Source organism: Bufo bufo, chromosome 1 (genome assembly GCF_905171765.1).
Source record: "Bufo bufo chromosome 1, aBufBuf1.1, whole genome shotgun sequence".
Classification (NCBI taxonomy): Eukaryota; Metazoa; Chordata; class Amphibia; order Anura; family Bufonidae; genus Bufo; species Bufo bufo.
In genome coordinates, this window is record NC_053389.1 from 641482274 (window position 1) to 641505159 (window position 22886).

Consider the following 22886-nt stretch of genomic DNA (forward strand, 5'->3'; position numbering starts at 1 on the left):
AACAAAGGGGTGTAGCAAGCACTTCACTCAAGTGTTTCATAGAATTTTTAATACTTAGGTGTGAAAAATGAAAAAAATATTAAATAAATGTAATTTAAACAAGAATATGGTGCTTTAGGCCCAAGCTTTCTTTTCACAAAAGATAACAGGAGAATTACCCCCACCCCAATTTGCTACCCACTTTCTTCTAAATACAGTAACACCCCAATTATGGTCGGAAACTGTTATTTGGGAATACGCCAGGGCTCAGAAGGGAAGGAGCGGCATCTGGATTTTCTGTCATAGTTTTTAAGAGCATAGTTTATTTTTTTGTTGAAAGAGCTGCGTGAGGGCTTATTTTGTGTGGGACAAGCTGTAGTTTTTATTGGCACCATTTGGGGGTACATTTGGCTTTCTGGTTGCTTTTTATCAAATTTTTGGGAGGTGAAGTCACAAAAAAAGCTGTATGGTGTTATTTTTCTATTTTTATTTTACACCATTCACTTGATGGGTTAGATCATGTAATATTCTTATAGATATGGTAATTACGCACGCAACATTACCAAATATGTCTAGTTTTTTTTAATTTTTACGTTTTTCCACAATAAAAACATTTTTTAGAACAAAAAAAAAAATCATGTTTTTGTGTTGCCATTTTCATAGAGCCATATATTTTTTTTCTGGCCATGGTCTTGCGTGGGGGCTCATTTTTTACGGGATCAGGAGAAGTTTTTATTGCTACCATTTTTGGGTACATAAGACTTTTTGATTGATTAACATTATGTTTTTGGGGAGGTGAACTCACAAAAAAATCTGATTGGGTACATCATATGATATTATAGAGCCGGTCGTGGTGATACCAAATATGTCTTTTTTTCGATTTATTAACATTTATTATTTATTTTTTCAAAACATTTTTTATTTTACACTTTGTGTCCCCCATAAGGTCATACAAGACCTCTGGGGGACATTTATTTATTTTTTATTTTCGCTATTGATTTCTCCTGTAACTGGGGCTGACATAGTACCCCCAGTTACAGGCAAAATACACCCCCCAGAGAGGCTGTACAGCATAATACAGCGCTATACAGTCTCAGTGCAGGGCTGATTGAGGTCTGTGGAAGACCCGACAGCTCCTGCACTCACCCGGCCCCGGCGATCACATAATCACCGGGCGGGGACAGGAAGCGGCAGATCGCTTTCTCAGCTGTATACACAGCGCTCATTGAGCGCTATGTATACAGAGATCTAGAAGGCAGGGACACCCAGGAATGGTCCCTGCCTTCTCTCTGGGGTGCCCTGCTGTCACTGACAGCAGGCCCCCGCTCGGCATATTCACAATTAGCTTGCAGCTGCCATCTCTGAAAGGACGTTCCAGAACGTGCATTCAGAAATAAACCTGACCACCCAGGATGTTTATAGTCAATGGGCGGTCAGGAAGTGGTTAATTGCCCATAGCCACCAATCAGATTCCACCTTTCATTTTCCAAAGGAGCTGTCAAAAATAAAAGGTGGAATCTAATTGGTTGCTATGGGCAACTAAGTCAGTTCTACTTTACACCAACTTGATAATTGACCCTAGTAATTTCCAAAATTGTCACGGACCTGATATGGTTACGTTTTAAAAGTTTAGAACAAACAGTCATATAGGAAACATACATGGCAACACCTTGAGGCTCTTCGAAGAAAGTGAAGTGGTAATGGTCTTCCCAGGTCAAAACTCAACTTATCAAGTATCGTTCTCTCCATTTCTCGAATCTCAGCTTTGGAATAGGTTTTATCGGTTATATACACAAAGTCTGCAATCTCTGGATAATACATTTCTTCATATTTTGATGCCAGAAAGAGTGATGAAACTCCCACCAGTTGGAGCTTATTCCGTTGGACAGGATAAACCTAGAGGTAGTTGCAAACAGTAGGAATTTGTAGGTTGGACAGAAATACATATAAAGAATTTTTCTTACACCTATTACAACCAACAGGACAGTATATTAACAGTCCTACTTGTAGGAAGCGGTCCATAATTGCAACAGCCATGTAGAGCGTCTCTTGGAGTAGTTGGAATTTGGAGTGAACTTGCATTAACCAGTCTATAAGGATGGCTCTCATACGATCAGTCACTTGCATTCCTTCCAGAAAATTTGGACGAACAGACTGCTTGACCTGAATTAAAAAAATAAATACATTTCATTCTGGGAATAGTTAAAAAAAAATGGATACAAAATCTGAAGGAGCTTGTGACTTATCATATACTGTAGTTCATGCTGCTAATGTCTTCATATTACATCCTGATCTATCGATAAGCCACGATTTTGGCCTATTAAGGCATGTTCACACAGGAAGTAAAGTGACTGGCAAATAAAATTGTTCCAGGTTTGCATCAGAGTTCATCTGCCTGTATTGCACATTTTGTTGCAGACTTGCCGCAGATTACACCCTATATTTAGAAAATCTACAACATAAATTGACATGTTGCAAATTAATAATCCACATTGCAGGTCCATTTCCATATAGATTTTTTTTCAATGCAGTATGTGGATGAGAGTTGCTGACACTAATAGGAATGAAGAGATGGATCCAGCATCGAAGTTAAACAACTTTGTAGGTTCCTTTATTCAAAATAGCACAGATCCATACAGTGACAGCATCACCTCCGTGTTCCAAATAATAGTCTATGCGTTTCGAACAAACGTGTTCTTAATCATGACTGACCAGAAATTCCCAAATGGCAGTACTTGTAGAGGCAAGTCACAACCACTCCTCCCATTTCCAGGTGGTGATTGAAGGTAGTAAATTGTGGCAAACCCCAATCAAAAAAAGCCATTGGGAAAGTCTAAGCCAAACATTGGTGTATGTAAAAATAGATGTATAAAACCAATTTGTGCACTTAAAAATACATACTATTCAGGCTCTTGAGTCTAAATCAAAAACAACAATACACAAAAACCAACTTCCCGCAAACAAAACGGAAAGAATATGTTCCTGAAAAACCGCATGGTCTGAACAGTGATTTCCAATGTTAAAAACAAAGCAAAAAAGCTATGTAATGAAAAGGAACCTACAACGTTGTTTAAGGCCTAGTTCAGACGAACCTGTGTGACCCGTGGCCGTATTGCGGCCCGCAATACACGGCCACAGTTCCGTGTGCATTCCGCATCACGGATGCGGACCCAGTCACTTCAATGGGTCAGCAAATCCGGAATCGCGGAACGGCCGCACGGGACGGGACCCCTCGGAAGCACTACGGAGTGCTTCCGTGGGGTTACGTCCCGTACTTCCGTTCCGCAAAAAGTTAGAACAAGTCCTATCTTTTAGCGGAACGGGCGGATCGCGGACCTACGGCCGGCGATCGTGCATTGCGGCCCGCTATTTGCGGGCAGCAGCACGGGCACGGGTCACACACGTTCGTGTGCACTCGGCCTAACTTCGATGCTGGATTCATCTCTTCATTCCTGCAAGTCTACGGTCTTACCAAAGTTTCTGTGCACCAGGGAAGTCATTCTAAGGGATAGAGGCAGCAGGTGAGCTGGATACCGTCCACATTGCCGACACTAATACTCTACAGATTTTCTACCTGTAATATCTGGATGGAAAATCTCAATTGTGTGCATGTATGGAGAGCTCAGAAACAGAGGACTCTAGGCTCCAGTGTGCATCTTAAAGGGATTTTCCCTGAATTATTTACCATTTACTTACGGTCCCTAGTGTGGATCACCTAATGAAAGATTCATGCTCCTCCAACTTCCATTTCCCAGCTTGTTTACTTCCAGCTGGATATGGACATCATCATGTGCACCACCGAGGTCAATGATTGTGTCCCCAAGCAGCATATCACTGCTGGGTCGCTTGCTGCTTGGGGACACAGGTCACAGCTGAAGCCATTCATTGGCTGCAGTAGCGCACATGACCATGTCCATACCCAGCGGGAAGTAAAGGGAGACATTTGTGTGCACAAAGTAAATCTATGCATGGTCTGCTCTGCCAGAGTCTTAAGCCATGGTTTGTCAAATGCCCCTCCATCAGTAGCCATATTATGGACTGGAGCAGCATGCTGATGGCACCGAAGGCTTGCCAATGGTTTAAACAAGATTGTAAACAGGATACAATGCTTTAACCCTTAGGATACTGGAGGTTTTTGAGTTTTCATTTTTCTTGCTTGAGCCATAACTTTTTATATTTTTCCGTTCACATGTATTTTGCAGGACAAGTTGTACTTTCTAATGCTACCATTTAATAGGGCATACAATGTAGTTGGGGGGGGGGGGGGGGGGGGAATATGTTTTATGGTTTTTGTTCCCATGGCATTCCATTTGCAGTAAAACTAACCTGTACCCTTCATTCTCTTGGTCAGTACAATTACAATGATACCATATACAGGTCCTTCTAAAAAAATTAGCATATTGTGATAAAGTTCATTATTTTCTGTAATGTACTGATAAACATTATACTTTCATATATTTTAGATTCATTACACACAACTGAAGTAGTTCAAGCCTTTTCTTGTTTTAATATTGATGATTTTGGCATACAGCTCATGAAAACCCAAAATTCCTATCTCAAAAAATTAGCATATCACGAAAAGGTTCTCTAAACGAGCTATTAACCTAATCATCTGAATCAACTAATTAACTCTAAACACCTGCAAAAGATTCCTGAGGCTTTTAAAAACTCCCAGCCTGGTTCATTACTCAAAACCGCAATCATGGGTAAGACTGCCGACCCGACTGCTGTCCAGAAGGCCATCATTGACACCCTCAAGCAAGAGGGTAAGACACAAAGAAATTTCTGAATGAATAGGCTGTTCCTAGAGTGCTGTATCAAGGCACCTCAGTGGGAAGTCTGTGGGAAGGAAAAAGTGTGGCAGAAAACGCTGCACAACGAGAAGCGGTGACCGGACCCTGAGGAAGATTGTGGAGAAGGACCGATTCCAGACCTTGGGGACCTGCGGAAGCAGTGGACTGAGTCTGGAGTAGAAACATCCAGAGCCACCGTGTACAGGCGTGTGCAGGAAATGGGCTACAGGTGCCGCATTCCCCAGGTCAAGCCACTTTTGAACCAGAAACAGCGGCAGAAGCGCCTGACCTGGGCTACAGAGAAGCAGCACTGGACTGTTGCTCAGTGGTCCAAAGTACTTTTTTCAGATGAAAGCAAATTTTGCATGTCATTCGGAAATCAAGGTGCCAGAGTCTGGAGGAAGACTGGGGAGAGGGAAATGCCAAAATGCCTGAAGTCCAGTGTGGTCAAGTACCCACAGTCAGTGATGGTCTGGGTGCCATGTCAGCTGCTGGTGTTGGTCCACTGTGTTTTATCAAGGGCAGGGTCAATGCAGCTAGCTATCAGGAGATTTTGGAGCACTTCATGCTTCCATCTGCTGAAAAGCTTTATGGAGATGAAGATTTCATTTTTCAGCACGACCTGGCACCTGCTCACAGTGCCAAAACCACTGGTGAATGGTTTACTGACCATGGTATTACTGTGCTCAATTGGCCTGCCAACTCTCCTGACCTAAACCCCATAGAGAATCTGTGGGATATTGGGAAGAGAAAGTTGAGAGACGCAAGACCCAACACTCTGGATGAGCTTAAGGCCGCTATCAAAGCATCCTGGGCCTCCATAACACCTCAGCAGTGCCACAGGCTGATTGCCTCCATGCCACGCCGCATTGAAGCAGTCATTTCTGCAAAAGGATTCCAGACCAAGTATTGAGTGCATAACTGACCTTAATTATTTGAAGGTTGACTTTTTTTGTATTAAAAACACTTTTCTTTTATTGGTCGGATGAAATATGCTAATTTTTTGAGATGGGAATTTTGGGTTTTCATGAGCTGTATGCCAAAATCATCAATATTAAAACAAGAAAAGGCTTGAACTACTTCAGTTGTGTGTAATGAATCTAAAATATATGAAAGTCTAATGTTTATCAGTACATTACAGAAAATAATGAACTTTATCACAATAGGCTAATAGTTTTTATGTATAAATAGTGTAAAAATAAATTAAAAAAAATTATGGTTTTCACATCACCATATTCTGACCCCCATAACTTTTTTATAGTTATATCTAGAGATGAGCGAATTTCATATTTTGAAATTCGTTCACACTTAGTTTGTTGGTAAAAGGTGAATTGCGTTATGGATTCCATTACCACAGACCAGACACAATTCTATGATTGAATGCATAACGGAATGCCTTTAGAGGCATGCAGTTATTCATTCCGTCATAATAGAAGTCTATGGGATGTAAACGGATCTGTTCCGTTATGCAGGGAAGGATTTAAACTTTTATATTCTTTATATATTTTTTAAACAGTTTATTTTGAAGCTTGTATTTACGGTAAGCCTACAAAATCCAATATTTTTTATTTTATTCTGAACAATCATGGATTTTTTACATCTATTAATTGTTTAGAATTGCTCATTTCTTATGTTGGCCTGCCACCTGCTGGCCAAAATAAGAATTGCAGCTTCAATGCTCTAGGTCTTTTCAGTGCATTGAAAACTATTAATGGCATTCTCATTAGCCGCAGAGGATGCCGTTAAGAAGCCCGGAAGCACGAGTTTTCAGGTTTTTCACCCTTTAGATGCCGTGATTTCACTTAATCACGGCATCTAAAGGCTTTAATGACCGCGATCGGCATTATTGCCGGACGCAGTCATTAGCCGCGGGTCTCTGCTGTTTGAAACTCTGGACATTAATAGTTACTACAAAATTCATCCAGTGTAAGCCATAATTCACACGTCCGTGTTTGATCCGTGATTTCTATCGGTGATTGTGAGCCAAAACCAGGAGTGGAGGCTTTACAGAGAAAAGGTATAATGGAAAGATATGCACCTGTTTATGTAGACCCACACCTGGTTGTGGCTCACAATCACTAATGGAAATCACTGACCAAACACTGACCATGTGAATGAGGCATAGAGCAGTAAATTGGAGGCAGAGGGGATACTGATGCATCTACGGCTTGTCTCAATTGGCTCTGAGCACATAATTTCACATTACATACCTCTAACTCCTTTAGGTAGGCATAGATGTCTTTCACATAGTCGCTGCACATCTGTGGATTGTGAGAGTCTTCAACATCAATATCTTCCACATTATTAAGTATCTCAGAAAATGCTTGGCAGAGGTCATCTTCATCCTTCATGGTTATATCTGAGTTTATTGGGACCTGTAAGAGAATGTTAGGCACATTTGTATTATAGAAAAGCAAATCAGCACAAATATATGAAGGGGCCAACGGTGTAGTATAAATATTCATGTTGGAATAGCTACTGGCATTTGTCCACGTAAATACAAAACTCATCCATTCTAGTTTCTCTCCATTAAGCCTCATGCAGACGTCAGTGTTTCACAGACGTGTGCTGTATGTGTTCAACACGGACAGCACACGTCCCTATTCATTTTAATGTGTGTATTAACACATTAGTGTTTCAGCATGGTCTGTTTTTTTACCATGGATGCATGCTCTATTATGTCAGTGTTCACGGATCCATCACGCCCATTATAGTCTATGGGTCCGTGAAAACCACGGATGCCATCCGTGTTTCACGGATCATTAACAGGAGATTCTTAAAAAATTATTTTTCAGCTGTTCAGTGTTAGTGAAACACGGATGCAGCACGGACAGCAAAAAAAAATAAAATGGACCCACGGAACCAACACGGATCGGTCACTGGAGAAAAACACAGATTGAACACGGTCCGTGTTACCACTGATCCAAAACTGACACAGACGTCTGCATGATGCATTAGGCCCCTTTCACACGGGCGAGTATTCCGCGCGGATACGATGCAGGAGTTGAATGCATTGCACCCGCACTGAATACCGACCTATTCATTTCTATGGGGCTGTTCACATGAGCGGTGATTTTCACGCATCACTTGTGCATTGCGTGAAAATCGCAGCATGCTCTATATTCAGTGTTTTTCACGCAACGCAGGTCCCATAGAAGTGAATGGGGTTGCGGGAAAATCGCAAGCAAGTGCGGATGCGGTGCGATTTTCACGCACGGTTGCTAGGAAACTATCGGGATGGAGACTCAATCATTATTATTTCCCCTTATAACATGGTTATAAGGAAAAATAATAGCATCTGAATACAGAATGCAAAGTAAAATAGCGCTGGAGGGGTTAAAAAAATAATAATAATTTAACTCACCTTAGTCCACATTGAATAGCGCAGCGCGGCATCTCCTTCTGTATTCTTTCTTCAGGACCTGGGTAAAGGACCTGTGGTGACGGACCATGTGACGACTAGAGTGACATCACATGATCATCACCATGGTAAAAGATCATGTGATGGATCATGTGATGACCGGAGTGACGTCACCACAAGGTCCTTTACCCAGGTCCTGAAGAAAGACTACAGAAGGAGATGCCGGGCTGCGCCATCAAGTGATTAAGGGGAGTTAAATTATTATTTTTTTTTAACCCCTCCAGCGCTATTTTACTATGTATTCTGTATTCAGAATGCTATTATTTTCCCTTATAACATGTTATAAGGGAAATATATACAATCTACAGAACACCGATCCCAAGCCCGAACTTCGGGTTTGGGTACCAAACATGCGTGATTTTTCTCACGCCGAGTGCAAAACGCATTGCAATGTTTTGCACTCGCGCGGAAAAAATCGCTGGTGTTCCCGCAACGCACCCGCACATTTTCCCACAACGCCCGTGTGAAAGGGGCCTTACAGTGCTGCCACACAGATTTTTTGTGTGTATTTTGTTCCCTACAAAAATGCATCAAAATGCTTGAATTGTACAGTGTTTTTTTTTTGTAGCGTTTAGGCCAAATAGCATATTTGAGAACACATATTTTTATGTCTTTTTTTGGCATGACATACGTTTTTATATAGGAAACCCTGCTGCATTTTTTTAAAAAGTAGTAAGACAGACAAAAAAATAAAATAGATGCCACCTAATTAACAAAAGGGAAACTACCCCCCAAAAAAGCTTTTATTTTACATTTTTCCCCAAATAACTTCATACAGCTGGAATTTTTACTGCAAAAAACGTGAAAGTGCATAAAAATACAGCATATTCACACATGGCAGATTTATGGCTGAAATTTCTGTGTCTGCCCCACTCATTTCAATGGGGCTTGCAGGAATCTATACATATGCATGCTGTCATTCCATTCAAAATCTATAGGCATTACACAAAACAGCTGCATTCTCCATTATCCTTTTAGTATGTGTACTAATGTCTCCTTATCCAGTCTTAAAGAGACTCTGTCCGCATGATCAACACTATTGAAGCAAGCATACTGCCTAGTAGGGTTGATCATGCGAATTAAAATGATACTTTTGTTTTGTCTGTGTATTAAAAAGCTGCAGGGATATCTGTTTTAATTCATATGCAAATGAGCATGTTTGAGCACCAGGGGTTGGGGCTGAATTCTTGGAGCACTGCTTTTGTAACACCCACTGTGTTCTGCACACTCCCCCTCCCTTGATTGACTGGGTAGACATCAGCAGCCGAGGGCAGAGCTGTGTCCTAGCATGTACATATGTAATTCCCCAGAGGTGCATTACCACTTCTGCACCCCGCCACTATCTCCTATGGTTAACCACGGGTCATCCTATGTAAGTCTTGCAAAATGTGTATTCATTATCTTGTTATGTAACTGTTATGTTTAAGTGTAATAAGCCTGGTTCACCAGCAGATGGCAGGATAAATGGCAGAGCTACGGGTATATAGAGTGGAACCTTCCTTTCCATTCTAATCCCCTCTGTGGTGTGGTAGGAGTTTCCCCACTTGCTGCAGGAGGGAGGAGTTTAGCTAGTAAGTAGTCAGTTGAGAGTACCACCTGCTAGGGGAAGGTCTAGTTTTACCCCCTGCCAAGGGAGGGTGTGCAGCAGAAGCTCATCCCTGCTAGACGAGCCCTGCCAAAGCCAACCAGAGCCCCTACAGCTCTGCTGGAGATTGAGGCAAAAGCCTGAACCCTCAGAAGTCAGGAGGATAAAGTGTTCCCTGGATACAACTAGAGACAGACCAGCCTACAGAAAGTACAGCGGAAAGGAAAAGAATCCTATTGTATACTGTTAGCACGGGAGAGCCGAGGAATAACAGATGTAGCAGACCAGAGTGTGTTTGCCTGCCAGATTTTATGCCCAAGCCTGCTAGTGACCAAGATAAAGTCTGTGAACCGTTTGGAGCAAGTAAAGCTGTTATAAACTTCAGCACAAGGTCTGGACTCAAGTTATTTCTTCATACCCTTTACCAACTACCCCCTTTGCTCTGTTTCAGACGACAACGCCTGGGGTCCAGCGTATCCAGGTAGGAGCACCGTGACACGTGCAACACCATTGAGGGACATGTAGGCCACCCTACACCACTCTGGCATTCCTTCACTGGGTACCACCATATCACTAAAAGGGGGCCCTGTGCTCTTGTTGCTTCAATGCAACTGGCGTCACGACAAAGACATAAGAAAGGACCCCTTGCCGCCTGTCTCGATGCTGCACATATCATATACACTACTTACTATAGCCTTACCATGTTAAGAAACGTGGACTTCTGTATTTAGAAAGCCAGTATATTTTACTGGTTTCTTCACAGTCACAAATATAGACTCCAGTAATATTAACTGAATAATGAGTTAATAAATAAAAGTAACTATAAAAATAAAAAGTACCTGAAGCCTTGTCTCAGCTGTCCACGTTACTTTATCTACCACTTTTCTTTCAGTGGTTTCTTGCTTCATGGTTTTAACAGGTTTGGACATCTTACAGTTCTACATTGGAAAAAAGAAAATATTTCCTGTGACCTACAGTACTGTGCTGTATGTACAAATGTCTGTGCTCACTTACACTTCTAAAAATACATACAGAAGTTTGCTGGAGCATCCAATAGTCTGAATGCACGAAGAAGACGACTGAGCACCTTGTGCATTTAAGGTCCTGGCAGAACAGTTGTGTGGCTGCAGAATGTACGCTGCTGTGTACAAAATCTGTTATCCGCTCACTGAACTGTCAGATCCTACACACCAAATTTAGTAACTAAAATCTTATTGTTTAGTAAACAAATAACAGATATTTGCACACTTGCCAAGATTTGAAAAACCATATTTTGTCGCGGGAATGCTCCCTAACTGGACAGGAACTACCACCCTTGGGCAGGTTTTGGATAAACCCACCTCTCTTGGTCCAGGTCCAGGGAATGTCCAAAAAAAAACTTATGGCATGTATGGTTAAATAGTTGGTAAAGGTCCATCAAGTCCAACCTATAGTTCTACAATACAATGTTAATCTAGAAGAAGGCAAAAAAAAAAAAAAGAAATATGTATGAGGCATGTGCCTATTGCCCCCATATTAAGAAAAAAAAGACCTTCGACTACAAAATGACAATTAGAATAAATCACTGGATTAACGTCCCATCTCCAAAAATCTAGTACCCATAACCTGCAGTATTTTACATCCAAGAAAGGCATCCACACCAGTCTTGAACATGTTCAGTGAATCAGCAATCACAACATCCTGCGGCAAAGAGATGCATTGTCTCACTGATCTTTGCATATGGCCACCCGGAACAGCTGTGTTGTGGTTGGACACGGCCACCTTGTGGTCAAGTACCGCAAGATTTTCATTCAGTATTCATCGCTAATCACCGTGCAGTAACCCGCAAAGCCACACAAACATTCACAATGAACACAGAATAATCTGTTTGGTTCATATGATCTTGCTGCGGATTGTGCGGCCGCATTGTACTTGGCCACAAGGCAGCGGTGTTCCAACCACAGTACGGCCATGCGGTGTAGTCATACCCTTATAATAAGGATCTCAGTCTATGTTCAGGGTGAAACCTTTGTCCTCTTGATGTCATCATCATGATTATAGGCCTATGTTTAAAAAGTTCATGAACAAGATCTCTGTACTCTCTATTCATGTTTTTGTATATTATTTGTAGATCTCCCCGATTTTTTCAGTTTAACCCCTTGAACCCGGGCCTGTTTTCACCTTCCTGCCCAGGCCATTTTTTTTGCAAATCTGACATGTGTCACTTTATGTGGTGATAACTTTAAAACGCTTTGACTTATCCAGGCCATTCTGAGATTGTTTTTTCATCATATATTGTACTTTATGACACTGGTAAAATGGAGTCAAAAAAATTAATTTTTATTTATAAAAATAAAAATACCAAATTTGCCAAAATTTATTTAAAATTTGCAAATTTCCAAGTTTCAATTCTCTACTTCTATAATACATAGTAATACCTACAAAAATAGTTATTACTTTACATTTCCCATATGTCTACTTCATGTTTTGATCATTTTGGAAATGAAATTGTATTTTTTGGGGATGTTACAAGGCTTAGGTCCCTTTCACACGAGCGAGTTTTCCGCGCGGGTGCAATGCGTGACGTGAACGCATAGCACCCGCACTGAATCCTGACCCATTCATTTCAATGGGTCTGTGTACATGAGCGTTGTTTTTCACACATCAGTTCTGCGTTGCGTGAAAATCGCAGCATGTTCTATATTCTGCGTTTTTCACGCAGCCCTTGCCCCATAGAAATTAATGGGGCTGCGTGAAAAACGCATTGCATCCGCAAGCAAGTGCGGGTGCGATGCGTTTTTCACTGATGGTTGCTAAGAGTTGTTGTTTGTAAACATTCAGTTTTTTATCACGCGCGTGAAAAACGCATCAAAACACATTGCATCCGCGCGGAAAAAACTGAACGCAATCGCAGACAAAACTGAGTGAACTTGCTTGCAAAATAGTGCGAGTTTCACTGAACGCACCCTGAACGCATCCGGACCTAATCCGTCACGCTCGTGTGAAAGGGGCCTTAGAAGTTTAGAAGCAAAAACCCACTTTTCAAGGACCAGTTCAGGTCTGAAGTCACTTTGTGAGGCTTACATAATAGAAACCACCCAAAAATGACCCCATTCTAATAACTACACCCCTAAAGGTATTCAAAACAGATTTTACAAACTTTGTTAACCCTTTAGGTGTTCCACAAAAACTAATGTAAAATAGAGATACAATTTCCAGATTTTGCTGGACTCGTTTTTTGACACCATGTCCTATTTGAAGCCCCCCTGATGTTGAAACTCAAAAAGTGACCACATTTTGGAAACTACGGGATAATGTGCCAGTTTTATTGGTACTATTTTGGGGTACATATGATTTTTTATTGCTTTATATTAAGTTTTTTGTGAGGCAAGGTAACAAAAAAAAAAAATTGATGTTTTGGCACAATTTTTATTTTTACAGCATTTACCTGAGGGATTAGGTCATGTGACTTTTTTATAGAGCAGATCGTTACGTACGTGGAAATACCTAATATGTCTACTTTTTCTTATTTATTTAAGTTTTACACAATAATAGCATTTTTGAAACCGAAATAATGATATTTTAGTGTTTCAGTCTGAGAGCCATAGCTTTTTTATTTTTTGACCGATTCTCTCAGATAGGGTCTAATTTTTTGCAGGATGAGGCGACGGTCTGATTGGTACGTGGTATATTGGGGGGCTTACGCCTTTTTGATCACTTGCTGTTGTGATTTTTGTGATGTAATGTGCCAAAAATGGCTTTTTTTTTTACACTTTTTTTTTATAGTGTCCACCTGAGTGGTTAGGTCATGTGATATTTTTATAGAGCTGTTTGTTACGGACGTGGTGATACCTAATATGTATATTTTTTTTAATGTATTTCACTTTAGCACAATAATAGCAGTTTTGAAAAAGAAAAAGAAAAAATTATGTTTTAGTGTCTCCATGTTAGAGCTATAATTTTTTTTATTTTTTGGGCGATTGTCTTAGGTAGGGGCTAATTTTTTGCGGGATGAGGTGACGGTTTTATTGATACCATTTTGGGGGGCATACGCCTTTTTGATCGCTTGGTGTTGCACTTTTTGTGATGTAAGGTGACAAAAATGGCTTTTTTTTTTTACACTGTTTTTATTTAATTTTTTATGGTGTTTATCGGACAGGGTGGATCATGTGATATATTTATAGAGCCGGTCATTACGGACGCGGCGATACCCAATATGTGTGGGTTTTTTTCTTCTGTTTTTTATAAAATAAGGGGAAAGGGGCGTTTTTTTTTTCTTTTTTACTTTATTAATTTTATTACTTTATTAATTTTATTAAAAACCCCTTTTTTTTTTAACTTTTGGGGGTCTGATCCCCTCTGCAATGCATTACAATACATCTGTATTGTAATGCATTGCCTGTTAGTGTATGACACTGAGTCATACACTAACAGGTTGCCTAGGAGACCCAGCCTGAGGCTCCCGTAGAAGGCAGTTCCTGATGCCGTGCAAGGCATTGAGCAGCCTCTGCACGGCATCGGGCTGCCTTGTGTCGCATCGGGTCCCCGCCACAGCAGGTATTCCGTATGCCTTCCATTTCCGTTCAAAGATAGAATATGTCCTATTATTGTCCGCATAATGGACAAGGATAGTACTGTTCTATCAGGGGCCAGCTGTTTCGTTCCGCAAAAAACGGAATGCACACGGACGTCATCCATTTCATAGCAAAATACTGAAAAAGCCATACGGTCGTGTGCAAGAGGCATAAGTCAGTCATGTCCTTCTTGTACACAGGTGCAAAAAAATTTGCTGAATATTCTGTATTCTATATTCTTGTCACATACATCTATGCCTCTTGATGCAACCCATTATTTTATTTGCCTTGGCAGCAGCTAATTGGCATTGGTCACTTAAGTTAAAACGACTCTCTCTCTGGTTCAAGGGGGGGGGGGGGGGGAAAAAAAAAATATAAATAAATAAAACTGGGAAACAGAACGCCACCTTTTTCAGCTGCAATAGGAGCCTGGGAATTGATGGATCTGCAGCTAAAAAGGCCACCATGTTAATGTTCTATTCATCCCCTGTTCATGTGAACGTTTTTTTTCCCTTAAACTGGAGGGTTGCTTTAAAGGGGTTGTCCCATGAAAAATATTCTACAGTTTTCAAACCAGCACCTGGATCTGAATGCTCTTGTTATTACATGTAATTAAAGATTTTGTATAGCCATTGAGTTATTTAATAAAATGTATCTGTATAGCGCCACCTGCTCTTTGTTCTTTTTCTTATTTCTTTGTCCGAAGTATACCGCTCCCCCGCTCCTACTATGGCAGCCAGGACTTTAATAGCGTCCTGGGTGCCATAGTAACACTGAACGCATTTTGAAGACGGATCCGTCTTCAAATGCTTTCAGTTCACTTGCGGTGTTACGGATCCGGCGGGCACTTCCGGCAAATGAAGTACACGACGGATCCGGACAACGCAAGTGTGAAAGAGGCCTAAATCTAGCAGAGCAATGAATGTGGAGATCTCTGGATCCATGTAAGGTACAGGTCTAGTTCTAGCTTTGTTAGAAAGATTGTCATGTACTATATGATGTCTGATTTTCATTTTTTACATTAGTCATGGGATAACCTCTTTAAGTTTACTGTCCACAATATTCCCTAGTTTTCAGTGGCAGTTTTTCCCCAGTGTTTTACCATTTTATACATAATTGTACATCCTATTACTGTTCTGTAAGGACCTTCTGGACATTCCTAGTGCTTAGAACAGAAGCAGGATGAGATGCTCTCCTCTTTTTATGTGTTGACAGGGTACAACTCCAGTAACTTCTCCACACTTTTGGGTGGTGAGCTTAGGGGAGGGTTTACTACAAGTCTGTGCCTGATAATGAAAGGGCTCTGTGATGGGGTATTCGGACTTTCAAACACTACTATGTATTGATTAATAATTACCCTGTAGGAAACAATATTTTACTCCAATTTATGCTTCCACTTATTGGTGCATCTTATGCTTCAGTTTGTGCTATACTCTGAAAAATACAGTAACCACAAAAAAGGTAGAACAGAAAAAGGATAAAGAAATATATATATAAGTACCACAAAAGCTGCCTTGTTTGCTGGAATCATTGCCATATTGCGGATTTCTTCAAGAGGCGGTCTTTGGCTGCATAGTCTGTTTTTCATCGGGTTCAATCCACCTGCAAAAGCATTGTCCATTTCCCAGAGCTGAAATAAGAAAGATACACTCATAGCTATAGAGAAGTATGTAATGGACAGGATGACCCATTGGCGACTATCAATGGTATCGTGTCAGTTTTCTGCATTGAAAAGAACAGCATTCAGGCAGACATCATATTTGTCAAGCTCACCCACCACTTCTGCTGGCACTTAAAAAACTTCAGGAAATGAAGCATGGTTTGCAGCTAAGGGCATGAGTTGTACTAGGTCTATGTTCACATAGCCTCCATTTAACATATACATCATGACTAATGTTGAGAGAACTTGTGTTTTCAAGTCCGATGTACAGGTTTGGGTTATCAGCGAATCCCTTTATGGATTCCGCTACCACGGACCATAACGGAAATTCTATGATGGCATGCAAGACGGAAGCCTATAAGAGACATTACGTATTGCATTCCGTCATAATAGAAGTCTATGCTAGCCATAGTGCATTCCATCATAGAATTCCGTCCGTGGTAGCAGGACTCTTAGATAACCCGAACTTGAAAAACACAAGTTCACTCAACGCTAATTATGACACATGTATTAAACAGAGCCTCTGATGGTAGTGGTATACCTCACATACAGGGCTGTGTCGAAAAAAATAAAAATAATGATAATATTCGCTCTGGTAGACAGGATAAGCAGACGCAGTATAGAGGCACCAACCAGTTCAGTGTTTATTCACACTCTTGGCAAGTTCATAAACAAAAAGTCACCTTTTGGTTTTTGGTGTTAGTTTACACCAGCTGGCAGTTCTGCCTCAAAGAGTCCATGAACAGACTTTAGACGGACTGTTTCCCCTCATACTGGTCTCAGACCTCCAAGCCCAGCACAAGCCTCAGATCCCAATACAGAGATCCTTTCTGCTGAACCCAGCTGTCTTTCAAAAGGCAGCTAGGTGTTGCCAAAACCAGGACCGGCACATGAGTCCAGTCCGGTGTTTGACCCCACCTGGCAGCTAATCAGTCCTGCAGCACACACTGAGGAAAATACCTGCCTCCCCATACAACTCCCTTTACTGTAAATTATATATATATATATATATATATATATATATATATACACACACACACACATATATACACATATACACACACACACACGCGCACACACACACACACGCGCGCGCGCGCGCGCAAGAGCGCTAGAGAGAGCGTGCGCAAGAGAGAGCGCTAGAGAGTGCGCGCAAGAGCGCTAGAGAGAGCATGACATCGGTAATCGGTTTCCTGGAAGTCTCCATGACAGCACATCAGAGATAGACTTCCTCTGATAGGACAGGAAAAAACTGAGGTTAAAAACCCCACCCCTTCCCCTCATCGCCAGTGTATTTTAACGGAAACTAGGATAAAGGGTAGAACCAAAAAGATTCTAGAATAGAAAGGGCGAGAAATATGTGCTGTCATGGAGGACTTCCAGGAAACCGGATTACCGGTGAGTGTAATACTTATTTCCCAGTCGTCTCCATGACAGCACATTCAGAGATCTAACAAAGTGAAACAAACTCAGGGAGGGACTACTGCACTCAGGACCTTGCGACCAAAAGGCTATATCCTCCTCATTGGCAAATACATCAAGCCTAAGGTGAAACTCGAAAGATTAGAATATCGTGGAAACGTCCATTTATTTCAGTAATACAACTTAAAGGATTTGCATTAATGCAACTTAAAATTAGAATATTGTGAAAGGTTCGATATTCTAGGCTCAAAACTCTAGTCAGCCAATTAATCCATACCCCCTGAGCAAAGGGTACCGAGATTGTGACTTTGGGGTTTCATAAGCTATAAGCCACAATCATCCAAATTTTTAACAAATAAAGGCTTGAAATATCTGGCTTTGCATGTAATGAGTCTCTCATATATTAGTTTCACCTTTTAAGTTGCATTACTGAAATAAATGAACTTTGCACGATATTCTAATTTTTCGAGTTTCACCTGTAAAATGTTTAGTAAAAGTATGAGCCCTCTTCCAAGTGACCGTCCTGCAAATCTGCTCTAAGGAGGCAGAGGCCCTTTTAGCCCAGGAGGTAGACACTGCACTTATGAATGGGCTCTGAGAGAAGGAGGAGGCTCTTTACCAGAGGCTCTATATGCTTCTATAATAGCACTCCTTATCCAACAGGCTATGGAGCTCTTAGCTGCTTTCCTGCCTCTATTAGGGCCAAAAAAACTGCACAAATAGATTTTTGTCTATCCTCCATCCTCTGGTAGCATCTATATAGCGAAGAACTGCCCTTCTTACATCTAAGTTATGGAATTTTGCCTTCTGCTCATTCCTGGGGTTGGCACAGAATGAGGGAATAAAAATATCTTGGGACCCGTGAAAGGTGGATACTACCTTTGGGAGGAAATTGGGGTCCAGCTTAAATATTAGCTTATCCTCTAGGACCCAAGGAAGGGCTCCTGGATCGATAGGGCCTGAAGCTCACAAACTCTCCTAGCAGAGGATATTGATACCAGGAAAACAGTCTTAGGCCCCTTTCACACGAGCGAGTATTCCGCGCGGATGCGATGCGGGAGGTGAACGCATTGCACCCGCACTGAATACCGACCCATTCATTTCTATGGGGCTGTGCACACGAGCGGTGATTTTCACGCATCACTTTTGCGTTGCGTGAAAATCGCAGCATGCTCCTCTTTGTGCGTTTTTCACGTAACGCAGGCCCCATAGAAATGAATGGGGTTGCGTGAAAATCGCAAGCATCCGCAAGCAAGTGCGGATGCGGTGCGATTTTCACGCACGGTTGCTAGGAGACGATCGGGATGGAGACCCGATCATTATTATTTTCCCTTATAACATGGTTATAAAGGGAAAATAATAGCATTCTGATACAGAATGCATAGTAAAACAGCGCTGGAGGGGTTAAAAAAAAATAAAAAAATCATTTAACTCACCTTAATCCACTTGCTCGCGTAGCCGGCATCTCCGTCTGTCTCTTTTACTGTATAGGACCTGTGGTGAGCATTAACTATAGTTCAAGGACCTGGGATGACGTCACTCCGGTCATCACATGGTACGTCACATGATCTTTTACCATGGTGATTCACCATGGTAAAAGATCATGTGACGTACCATGTGATGACCGGAGTGACGTCATCATAGGTCCTTGAACTATAATTAATGCTCACCACAGGTCTTTCAACAAAGGAGACACAAGGAGATGCCGGGCTACGCGAGCAAGTGGATTAAGGCAAGTTAAATAATTTTTTATTTTTTTTTAACCCCTCCAGTGCTATTTTACTTTGCATTCTGTATTCAGAATGCTATTATTTTCCCTTATAACCATGTTATAAGGGAAAATAATACTATTTACAGAACACCGATCCCAAGCCCGAACTTCTGTGAAGAAGTCGGGTTTGGGTACCAAACACGCACGATTTTTTCTCACGCGAGTGCAAAACGCATTACAATGTTTTGCACTCGCGCGGAAAAATCGCGGGTGTTCCCGCAACGCACCCGCACATTTTTCCGCAACGCCCGTGTGAAAGAGGCCTTAAGAGTAAGCCACCTGATAGAGAATCTATAGGCTCAAACAGGGAATCTGACAAGCCTAAAAGAACGGTTCCACGGAGCTACCATATTCTTAATTCTAGGCTTTAGCCTATCCGCAGCTTTTAAAAACCTAGAAACCCACGGGACATCATAAAGACTAGTGTTGTAGAGGGCACCCAGGGCAGTTACCTGTACCCTTAGGGTGTCGGGGAGAGACCCATATCCAACCCATCCTGAAGGAAATCAGAATGAGAGGGATATTGGGACTGGACTGGTTAAACCTGTCCCCACCCAAGAGGCGAACTTTTTCCACACCTTAAGATATGCCCTAGAGGTATTGGACTACCTGCTGAGCATTAGGTTACCACCCACCCTCTGAGATAGGCCTAGACCTAAGAGGATGGACTGTTCAGTAGCCATGATGATAGTTTGAGAAGCTGGGGTTTGGATGGTTGAATGGGTCCCGCGTTAGGAGGTCCTCAACCGGGGTAAACAGGATTGGATCCTCCTGGCTGAGGGATCTCAGAAGACCAAACCAGCCCCTTCTGGGCAAAAAGGGAACCACCAGGATTAGGGTGCATTTCTCAGTCTGGAATTTCTGCAGGACCTTCGGAATCGGAATTGGCGGAAAGGCATAGACGACACCCAATACTGAGTGAAGGCATCTACCGCCACGCAGGGATCCTTGAGTTGAGGGAGAAGTAATGAGGAAACCTTGTGGTTTTTCTTTGAGGGGAACAGATCGAGACTCAGACTGCCCCACTGAACCTGGATCCTCCGAGAGGAGGTCTGAGAAAGACCATTCGCCTGGATCTAGTCTCTGCAGACTGAGAAAATCTGCCCTTAGATTGGAGGGAGCCCTTTAGGTGCACCGCTGCAAGAGATTTTAAATTCTTCTCTGCCCACGAGAATATCTGTCTTGAGAGATTCTGAAGATGACAGTGCCTTGTTCCGCCCCTGATGACGAATGAAAGCCATCCTGTGGAGTTGTCCGAGTGGGCAAATACATAACGGTTTCTTGACTGGGTCTGAGGTGCTTTTAGACCCTCCCATATTGCCCCCCTCAGAGGTTCGGATCAAGTCCCCTGGAAGGAACATCCGGCTGTAAGGGCGCCCCAGCCCCAGGAGATGGCGTCCGTTGTCAAAGAAAAAACATCTTACTAATTCCAGAAGACCCCCCATCTGTAGATTCTCGTCAGCCACCATTGCAAAGATATTTTTATTTCCCTGGTTAGAGATATCCTCTGGTCCATGGTTAGCTGTGACCTGTACCATTTCCTGAGAATAAGATCCTGCAGGGGTCTCATGTGGTATTGGGTCCGGGCAACCGCAGGAATGCAGGACGAGAGATGACCCGGCATTTTCATGCCTTTTCTGACAGAGCAAACAGGATTTCCCAGGAATTGCTGGATTCCAATCTTCAGATCCTGGACCTTCTGGGAAGGTAGGAAAGATTTCTGGAGGACGGAATTCTAGAAGGATGCCCAAAAATACTCTGACTGGCTGGATGGAGGTTGGACTTCTCCAATTGACTATCCAGCCAAGATCCTGGAGATGAGAAAGGACCACCTGAAAATGTGAATGAAGATCCATATTTTCTGCTACAACTAGAAGCTACACCATCCTAAATAGCTACACCATCCTGATTTCCATTTATCTGTTTTGGAATCTTGATACGGTGGTCCATTCCAAAATAAACGCCTCTTACTTTTAGATCTGTCCTCGGGAAACCCTTTTTTGGTCGGTGGCGTTTTCCAGGATCCTATCAAAATCGGGACCAAAGACATATTGGCCATGGAACGTAAGATAAATCAGCTTATTTTTGGATGTCATGTCCCCCGACCAGGCCTTCAAAGGACTCTTTTAAGTGTATTAGATAGGGACCGCTGTATGGGCAGATAATCTTACGGACTCCGCTGAGGTGTCTGCTAGGAAGCTAGTGGCCATCTTTAGTAGAAGAAGGCTATCCAAGATTTGCTCCTCAGGCTTTTATTAATTAAATGGAGCTCTAACTGACTCCAACCAGACCTTTAGGGTACAAGCCACACATGTCGCACCTACACCCGGTTTTAAGAGCACTGCCGTGGCTTCCCACGTTTTCTTAAGAAGGCCTTCCTGTCCATAGGGTCTTTCAACAGTGCGGCATCCTCAAAAGGGAAGAACCATGTGTTTTGAGACCACAGGTGCATCGACTCTAAGGATGGACTCCTAGTCTGTGCAATCTGCTTCGTCAATTATTGCCACGGGGGGGTGAAGGAACTCTTTTCAGGTTATCCCATTCGGCTTTAATTAACTTCTGTACATTATCCGGCTTTGGAAATACAGATCTATGCCTTTCCTCCCAAGAAAAATCCTGTATTGTTATCTTCAGACTCCTGGGTCATATCCAAGATCTCAGGATCTGAATGATCAAGATTTACTGAATCGGAATCACTGCCCACACTAATAAGATCTCCAGAAATTCCCGGTCTAAGGGGAAGCATCAAAATTTTTGGGAGGCCAGGGCAGATGAACCTCCTCCCTAACCATGGACCTGATGTCTTCCAACAGGCTAGAGGACTTCACAACCGAAGCAGTACATGCCGCACTTCCGGGTCCCACCTTAACCGAGGAGAAGAATCCCTTTCCTTGAAACATACACTGCCTGTCCAAAAAAAAAATATAAATCACACACTCTAATATTTTGTTTGACCGCCTTTATTTTTGATTACGGCACGCATTCGCTGTGGCATTGTTTCGATAAGCTTCTGCAATGTCACAAGATTTATTTCAATCCAGTGTTGCAGAAATTTTTCCCCAAGATCTTGCATTAATGATGGTAGAGTCTGACTGCTGTGCAAAGCCTTCTCCAGCACATCCCAAAGATTCTCAATTGGGGTAATAATATGACCAATCCCCCGGGGAGACCTATTGTGTCCGGGATTAATTCACTGACTAGTTGACTAACGGAATTATATAGATTATTTCTTGCAGAAGTATGTCATAAAGGCTCCTTCATATCTAAAAGGACACGGGATGTGTATTGGATCTAATAAAAACATAGGTACTTGCGGAGAAAATATATGGCTTGGTACAGTAGATGTAACTTCATTGTACACTATTATACCAAAGGATTTGGGGATTAGGGCCATTCAGGAAACACTAGCAGTGGATCCGGAGATGACAAAAAAACAAGGAGATTTCATTGTGGAATGTGTAGATTTTTGTTTAACACATAATTTATTTCTGGTTCAAGGAGAACTACTACCTCCAGAAAGTCGGGACAGCGATGGGGTGAATTTGCCTCGAGTTTCGCCAACTTGTTTATGTCGGCATGGGAAACGGAGAGGATCACCCCCCTTTTAGGAAAAAAGACAGAGCTTGGTAAACAAAAAATATGGCGAAGATTTATAGACAACTGTTTCCTTATATGGGAAGGAGAAAAAAAAAAGGAGGTCTA

General features: G+C 42.1%; 1 protein-coding gene across 1 annotated transcript in view; it reads right to left on the reverse strand.

Annotated features, from left to right (window-relative positions):
* Positions 1-21040, reverse strand: part of LOC120986379 (G2/mitotic-specific cyclin-B2-like) — a 40125-nt gene extending 19085 nt beyond the window's left edge. The window contains exons 1-6 of the mRNA XM_040414920.1: positions 20609-21040; positions 15833-15961; positions 10618-10716; positions 6983-7147; positions 1984-2142; positions 1639-1875 (exon numbers count right to left, since the gene is read on the reverse strand). Coding sequence (XP_040270854.1) covers positions 1639-1875; positions 1984-2142; positions 6983-7147; positions 10618-10716; positions 15833-15961; positions 20609-21040 — 1221 coding nt within the window. The remainder of the gene's footprint in view (positions 1-1638; positions 1876-1983; positions 2143-6982; positions 7148-10617; positions 10717-15832; positions 15962-20608) is intronic.
* Between the last annotated feature and the right edge of the window lie 1846 nt (positions 21041-22886).